The sequence below is a fragment of the Gossypium arboreum genome, chromosome 12 (genome assembly GCF_025698485.1).
Source record: "Gossypium arboreum isolate Shixiya-1 chromosome 12, ASM2569848v2, whole genome shotgun sequence".
NCBI classification, from domain to species: Eukaryota; Viridiplantae; Streptophyta; class Magnoliopsida; order Malvales; family Malvaceae; genus Gossypium; species Gossypium arboreum.
Window position 1 is genome coordinate 100,033,967 of NC_069081.1, and position 8,488 is coordinate 100,042,454.

At 33.3% G+C, this 8,488-nt stretch overlaps 1 protein-coding gene across 2 annotated transcripts; it reads right to left on the reverse strand.

Moving 5' to 3' along the window:
• Positions 1-214: 214 nt before the first annotated feature.
• On the reverse strand, positions 215-6,056 carry LOC108479511 (amine oxidase [copper-containing] zeta, peroxisomal). 2 transcript variants are annotated; one of them, XM_053023008.1, is made up of 13 exons: positions 5,912-6,056; positions 5,542-5,779; positions 4,786-4,895; positions 4,279-4,584; positions 3,728-3,840; positions 3,292-3,622; positions 2,994-3,209; positions 2,648-2,884; positions 2,175-2,360; positions 1,806-1,946; positions 1,362-1,630; positions 985-1,066; positions 215-652 (listed from the first exon to the last, which is right to left on the reverse strand). In XM_053023008.1, exons 2-13 carry the CDS (start codon positions 5,609-5,611, stop codon positions 530-532), a joined length of 2,184 nt encoding a protein of 727 aa, XP_052878968.1. In that variant the 5' UTR covers positions 5,612-5,779; positions 5,912-6,056; the 3' UTR covers positions 215-529. The 2 variants fall into 2 exon arrangements, with proteins under 2 accessions (XP_052878968.1, XP_017637653.1); XM_017782164.2 differs by having other exon boundaries at positions 5,542-6,056.
• Between the last annotated feature and the right edge of the window lie 2,432 nt (positions 6,057-8,488).

Consider the following 8,488-nt stretch of genomic DNA (forward strand, 5'->3'; position numbering starts at 1 on the left):
CCTTTGAGTAACCATAGGTCGAAGCAATAATATTTTCTCGTCTAGACCTGTGACTAGATCTTACGCCAAGGAGCATAACAGTTTCACAAACCCATTGTCACAATGGACGTCTATTATCCGGATTCCTTATTTTTAAATTATTTTGTATGACATTTGCATTCACTCACAAAAGCCATATGCTTATAACCAAAGTACATAAATATAGATATGGATATATAGTTCATATGCACATAAATATTACTTCAGAAAGAAATAGAGTGATGATCTTCATGAAGACCAACATAATAAGGCAAGAACTCTGTAATTCAGAACCTCAAAATACATTGTGATTCTGTAACAGTAAAAGAGATGCAACTGATTTAAAGGCTTGTCCCAAGCAAATGCAAATATTTAATTTAGTAAGTAATAGTTTGAGCTCTGAGGCCAATGGCTCAACTATTTAATATTTGATGTATATATTGCACACTGCAAACTGCAAACTGAAAACTGCAAAGCATAATGTTTGCTAAAATCCGAGTTGAAGATCAATTCAAAGCTTAGCAATTATCCCGTTTTGGATAGGCTTTGTTGCAATGTCAGCGTCCTTCAGCTCCAGATCAGTTGCGCTAGGAGGAACATCAACGGCTGGTGAGCAATTAAAGAAACCATGTGGCTGCATTACAAATAGCAAAGGGTAAACCAAGCAGTGAAATTCTTTTTTCGATGCAATAGACAAGCCCGCATCGCATGCATCCTAGCAATACGTCCCTAACCACCTACACACACTAAGGGTTCTAATTTCTAAATTGAAGTGAACTGGGATCAAATGCATGATCCCATGTTTATGAGCTGCTAAGAAGCAAAGGTATGTAACTCAATCTCACAAATACTAGCATGAGGCTGTTCATTTTCATGCACGGGGTTTAGCTTATCAGAAAAGGAAAAGCAAATGTTATATATTAAGTTAAGAAGAATCAGTCAAGTGAAGCAAAGAATGTCCAGTACCATGAGCATGAAACCAATGCGTTCCACTGGCATGACAGGCCAGTCTTCCAGCCGAGGAACGTGTGTCACTCCAAAGACATACCTGCACATAATTGTCAACATAGCCCAATACCATAAGTTCATAAAGACTGATTCATTCTAAACTACCCTGTTTTGTAAATGAAAATAATAGACTTGGAAGTCATGTACCAAGAGCAAACATAGATGATACATATCAAGATGCCTGTGCATGCATATAAAGTTTAAATTTGTACTAATTATTATTTATTTTTATGTCTTAACTATTTTAACACGTATTAAATAAGCTTCTTTCTCATGTTATTACACTACTAACCAAACATGACATAATTCCTAAGAGACACACGTCAGAAACTAACCACAGAACTATATCAGCTTCTTCCAAAGATCGATTCTGCTTAACCCAAGTAGCTAATCCCTCCCCGACACGTGGATTTTGATTTGGAAACTCCCCTCCGGGATGCATTTCTTCACGTGAATACGGCGTGACCCAAAGATTATGTTTCAAGAAAGTGGCCCTTCTCAGAAATTTTGCCTCAGAGCCAGCCAGTGGCAAACAATTTGAACCAGGTACCAGTTTGAAGCCTGTCAGCTGCCCAGTCCTGTTGACATTTCTTGTGTTTCTAACCTATATTCGAAAATAGCAAATATTGTGGAGGGATAAATTGCTTGAACAATGCAGAAGATGAGGCATTTCCAAAATAGAAGATAGATTGCCAAAAAAATTATTAAAAATCTCAATGAGATTGACATAAAATTCCAAAAATTCTTTTAACATGCATATACAAAAGCAAATTACTTACAATCCAGTGGCGTGCAGACAATGGATCACAATCACGCATTGCTTGTAGTTCAGATTTGAGTAGTTCCTCTTCAGCATAGAATGCATTGTTATGGACATTATTCTTCCCTGGTTCTTCAACTTTAAGATTCACCTCAACCACCTGTAAGAATATATAGATGTTTTAGTTGTGTACGAGTTTAGGTTGAATAACACCTCACATTCTTACTAGAAGAGAAAACAGCAATAACGAGACATTCAATGCTACAAGCCAAAATTGTCATGAAAATTTTACGGCAAAATAGTAGATATCATAGGATGCACTATAGACAGCAAATGTCAATGTAATAAAGGAGCCAAAGAATTATAAATGAATAACACTACAACTTACTTGATTAAACGCTTCACCGGGTTTACAATCAACTGCCATGTCCATGCGAGCCACGAAAAAGTGTTGATGAACAGGGGCATACAATCCAGGAGCAATGGTCGTGCCATATTTCCGTGTTTCACCAGGCTGCAATGCTCCTAAGCTGAGAATTCCAGTGAGTTTAACCTCAGCTTCAATTTTACCATCCTATAACAGGCATCCATAATTCAAATTTTAAGTAACATGACTTTCAAAACAAGGGGAAATTCAACATTAAAAACTGAGGAAGATGGCACCATTAATGCATAAGCATTAAGCATAAAAGCATAAGCATCCCTAATTCCAAAGACAACCCAAATGCTTAAACTTTGAATAGAAAACAACTTCAACTAGTTACAAGGAGGAATAAGTTTCCCAGAAGTCTAAACAAAGTTAAGTTTAATAGCCAATTTATGCAAAAAGTAAGCAAAGAAAATTCTGAGACACCAACTTGCCTGATAGAAATGCCAGAAAAACCCATACTCATAGTTAGCTACTGTGCATATAAAAGATACTGTTAGCCTTCTCGACCGTCGGACTTCTGCTAAACCTGTTCTCCAGTCCTGATGCTTCCATAAGATCCCATGATCCTCTTCATGCAAACAAACACAATTCTCAATTGTTTCAACACCTCCAGTGAAATTTGTAAAATGAGCATCAAAGTACTTGATATATCCCAAACAATCGCAACCCTACAAAACATATGAGGCAAAAAGGGGTCATTTCAACTTACATTAATGAAATGGAAGATCTAAACGAAACTCAACATGAAAAAGAAAAAACATAAAAGAAGAGAAAAACCTTCTTAAGAGAATGTGCATTTTTACCCAGCCCATCTTCTCCTGCATCAAATGCATTCTTCCTATAATGTGGCTCATTTGGATCTCCGTAAGGAACTACCATTTCAACGAAACTTAATCTATGGGCTATAGGTCTCCGACCACGACTACCATCAACATAAGCAACAGAATATATTACGAGACCCTCCCTAGGAGTGAAACCAATTCGGAAATTCCACTGAAACCAGAATTGCAAATAAAATATATTAGTACATCTTAAACTGATAAAAAGTTATAAATATAGTTTTACTACCAAGCACCTTCTGCCATTCAACAAAGTTCCCACTGACACGAAAACTGGGACCTTCTGGTTGAATGATTTGTAGTGGTTTCACATCACTTCGATCAACACCTCCTCGTGTTTCACCAGCAGTGTAATTTCTTAAAGGATCAGCTGGTGGAAGAGGAACAAGTTTACGGTCTTCAAATTCAATCACCACCATATTTTGCATGTCAACAAGGACATGTATTCCCTCAACTGGACGAGCATAACCATTTTCTATGGGGCAGTCACTCTCAGTTCTGCAGAAGATAAGGGGTTTAGCAAGTCTTCGAGTAGGAGCATCAGCATCGCTATGATACCCCACACACCTATAGAAAAAAGCAAGGCACCAAAATATGAAAGGGTGAACACCAGCATTGGAGAAATGATTTTATAGAACACCCAAATATAGGAATCTAAAGATGATCACTTACCAGGGATCAACCATCACAAGATCCATATCCTCAATGCCCCTCTTTTTCATTGCCTCTCGAAAAGGAGGAAAGTCTTTAACAACAGCCTCACATTCAGCATATTCCATAGCATCCTATAGGTTGAAAAAAAGAATATTGATGGACAACCATTCTGAATTACAAATTTATCATATATGCCGGGTGCAAAAGATGATGATAGAAGACAAACACAACACAGATTAACAGATATTAATCAAACAATATCTATTCCAACCCACATAAATAACCAATAAAGTCACCTATTAGAAGTGTTCTAATAGCAATTTGTGGACAGCGGTGCAACCGTAGAATGCACCTACAGGCTTTCTGTCAATATGATATTGTCAACAACTCATAATCTCAGTATTCCAATACAGGGGTTAAACAGATCTTGAAGAGAACCACTATATAAATTTCAATTGAATCAATGAAAGTCATTTCAACACTGAATTTTAACTGACAGTAAATCCAAACTATACCTATACAAATACTTCCATATTTCCATATTGTTAAAAGAGAAAGCATATATTTACCATGGGAGGTTGCACATCCGGAACAACTTTAGACGAAATGACTTTGCCCCTGTGGTGGCCTCCTCGAGTTGCAGCATGAACTTCTGATAATTCAACTATCCATATACTCGTCTCATTGGACCTTTTATTGTAAACAACAAGTCTTGCTTGGCGAGGAGGAAGTTTACTAGGAATCACAGGTCCACCCTTTGTCCTGGGAATCAATGAAGGCTGGAAAGGAGGAAAAAAGTACGCATCTGCCAATGCAACAACGTGCTTCTCTGGTTCCACCAAGGCCACCTCAATAAAGCGCATGCTATCTCTCACCTAAATAAAGAAAATAGCCATATCATTTCATTCATACGAAAACAAAAAAAAGGCTACTGAAATGACAACATCAAAATTGAAGCAAGTTAAACTAAGAAAATATACATACCAGTTCATTCATATGATTAAGATAGCTCTAAAACGATAACATCAGAACAGAAGCAGCAATACAAGTTAAACATAGATTAACTTTCTTTTTACCTCAGGGGTTTTTCCAGCTGCCCTTACAGTTGCCACTGCAACAGAGATTTCAGCAGCAGATAATGGATCCAAAGGATGGCTGGTTTGAGCCCTTGGCATGATTGAAATTCCTATGCAACAAAATCACCAATTTGTACAAAAAGCACATATTCAGACTAATGACAGCCAAAAGAATTGACAGGCAAACATTTTGAAACTGATATCATATAAAAATAAATAAATAAATGAACCCAAGTCAAAAGAAGTCTTCATTTGCATAGCATAACGATCTGACATCAGCAGGCATAACTAAACATCTTGATTAATAGCAAAGAAATTGTTGTGAAATGGAAGAAGGGAGAAAAAACATCTTTCGGACCGCAACATTCTTTTTGGGACCCAAAAAGAAGATGCCTTTTTCATTCTTTTACTCGACTGAAAAACATAGCTTCCCAATATTTTGCAAACTCAAAATCAGCAGGCATAAATAAACATCTTGATTAATAGCAAAGAAATTGTTGTGAAATGGAAGAAGGGAGAAAAAGCATCTTTCGGACCGCAACATTCTTTTTGGGACCCAAAAAGAAGAAGCCTTTTTCATTCTTCTATTCGACTGAAAAACATAGCTTCCCAATATTTTGCAAACTCAAAACAACCAGGAAATAAAAATAAAAAGAGGACAGGAACAATCTAGTAATATAGCATTCAATAAGAAAACGAACCAAGTAGGATTATCCAACAAATGATGAAGAAAAAGTGAGGTTAAGTAACTTAAACCTTTGCTGGTAGTGGTATTGGTAGCAGGAGGATCCGAGATGGGTTCAACAGGGCGGATCAGGGTTGCCATGGAAGCTCTCTTGGAAATGGTATCCTCAGACGGATTAGACCCAGAAACAAGAGCAACACTCCAGTTCTGCAACACCTTAGTAGATGAAGAAGGAGGAGGAGGACGAGGGGCCTTGTTGTTTTTGATGTCGTCGTTGGTTTTGGGAATGCAACAATGCGTCGCCTTTTCCTGAGTTGAGGCCATTGCGAGGGGTTAGCAACCTCACCGTATCCACCGTAGTACTTATCACTATAGTATTCTACTGACATACAGCAAATACTAAATCTCTGTGTTTACAGTTTTGGATTCTGAACTTCTAACCTTTCACTTCAAAAGGCTTCCAGAGAATACCCAATTTAGAAATGAAGGATGGCTTTGCTTTTATAGACAAAAGCAGGAAGCGAGTTTGTTGGTTTTTCAGTGAAAGACGAAAACAAAGAAAAAGTGACTTAGTTGAGTGGTCCGGTTGGATATTTGACTTTATACGGCAGTATGCGGAAAAAGACAAATACACTTGCTAATCCATTTTCTTTTTGCTTTTTTATTAAATAATATCTTTTTACTAAAATAATATAAACTCAAACTTTTATTTACCAGTAAAAAAATTTCATTTTACCATGCCCAAATCTAAACAGTTTGTGGTATAGAAAATTGAACTATGGTGATTAGGCATGGGAAAACTTTTCTTTTTACTTTGTTTCCTAAATATTTTGATTCCAATAAAAAATTTGAATCGATTTTTGAGTAAATTAATTTTTAAATTTTTAATAATTATAATTAATTTTAAAATAAATTAATATAGAAATGGTGTGAAATACATTTAAATAGGATTGAGTGGGATTTAATATTTGAGTTGATTGAGGTTGTGGGGCTTAGGGAACAAAATAGAAAATTTTATTTTGTCAATCTGGGGCATGCAAAAACGAATTCAATCCATATCATTTGCTATATAAATTTGGGTTTATCTTAATTTAGTAGAAAAAATCTTCTATTGTATAAATATTATAATTTGTTAATAATCTGTGTCAAGTATATCCATATTATATTATTTATCTGTACTATTATTTAAATTTTTAAGTGAGTAGGTGTCAAGGGTTAATCGAGCACCAATTTAGTTAGAAAAATTATTAAAATATCCTTTCATATTTAAAAATAAGTTATATTATTTAAGGATATTTTAATTTTTAAATTTAAAATATATAAAAATATTAATATGATAGAATTTGAGCTCACACCAATTACATCAATAAAACTTTAAATTCACCACTCAATCAAAACTTTATTTGATTTTTTATATATTTTAATTTTGTTATGCACATTTTATTACATCCATTAATTGTATATATTAATAATGTTATTGATTTAGTTGGTGTCACAAATTAACTCAACACTAACTTAAAATTGATGACGATACCATGATAAACAATTGTATTCATTTTGTGTTTTTAATATGATGTATTTATATGTTTAATTTTTTTACTCACAATTGAATCCAGCTTTTATTTTAATATCGTATATATTTCATGTGCTATTACTATTAATTGTATGTTATTAGTTTTAAACCGTACATTTCATTATTTATTGTATGTTATTTTTAAACACACATCTCTGTTCTAAATATATGGTTTTCACATGCATACGCATATTATAAAATCTCTAGTATTTATAAAAAATTAATTAAATTGATATCACAATTGATTGGTAAAAAGTTAAAAACTATAATGTTTAAAATAAATATTATAAATGTATATATCTCTTTTAATAATTTTATAATTATTTTTAAATTAAATAGTTTAAACTATAACTATGCTTCTTCAAGTATCGGGTTATTTGTTCAGGTTCTAAGGTGCCCAAGATTTGAGAAGGTTTGAACAAAAATATTAACTTGAGCAAAATGATTAAATTTTTTAAAAATATGGGTTTAACTCGGCTCAATATTCAATACTCGAGCTTGACCCATTTTCTATATTTATAATATATTATATTATATTTTTGTATATATTAAGTAATTTATAAAACATGAAAATCATATCTATAGTAATGTACAATATTATAATGTAAGCATTAAAAATTATTGACGGCGTATATATAAAATTGTAATAAAGGAAAAATATAAAATTTAAATTTAAATAATTTTTAAAAAATAATATCGTGATTTAAAATGGATTTGGTTTAGCTATTTATAAATGTTGGCGAGTTTGAACAAAATTTTAAATTCATATTCCAGATTAGACCAAAGTTGAGTAAGCATAAAGTGTATAAATATCGTAGTTAAACTTATTCCCAAACTCGACATGGCCTGACCATGAGCTCCTTAAACTATAATATTAAAATAAATTTTAAAAGGGATGAGTGGTTAAATTAAAGGGGTGTTTAGTTGATATTATCTTAATACTCCTTATTTGTAGATTAAACTCGAGTATGCATGTGAATTCATACTTATTGTCAAAAGAAGTTAAAAGAGTAAGCAGTACTAATCCTCAAAAATTTGTTGGGCTTTGAATACTCCAAATTTAATTTCATATGTCTTACAATTGAATACACTTGTAGATAAATAAAAAAGGTAGGGTTGAATCCCAAATAGAGCAGATAAAAAAACAAATTGTTGTGACCCGGGCTTAATCATGGGCACAACTAAGAAAGGGTTTAATTATTCTGAAATTTAAAAAAATAAAACATAAATAAAATGTAAAATAAGCCACAATTTGAAATAATAAAAAAATAAACTAAAACATTGAAAACTTCAACCTTAGGCAGGAGGTTAAGTTTTGGATGTGGATTTATGGTATCTTCTGATTCATGGATAAACTAGTTATTGTGATCAAAAAATGGATTTATATCACAAACCTTTTCTTACATTGCATGAACAATTTAATAAGTAATCATTACCAGTTAAAT

Bases quoted from the DNA above. Each gene is read 5' to 3' on its own strand.
- LOC108479511 (XM_017782164.2), bottom strand. From the start codon at position 5,794: ATGGCCTCAACTCAGGAAAAGGCGACGCATTGTTGCATTCCCAAAACC. The intron at 3,210-3,291 runs GTGCTTGGTAGT...TTCTGGTTTCAG, and splicing joins ACTTTGTTGAATGGCAGAAG to TGGAATTTCCGAATTGGTTT. The intron at 653-984 runs GTACTGGACATT...TTTGTAATGCAG, and splicing joins GCATTGGTTTCATGCTCATG to CCACATGGTTTCTTTAATTG.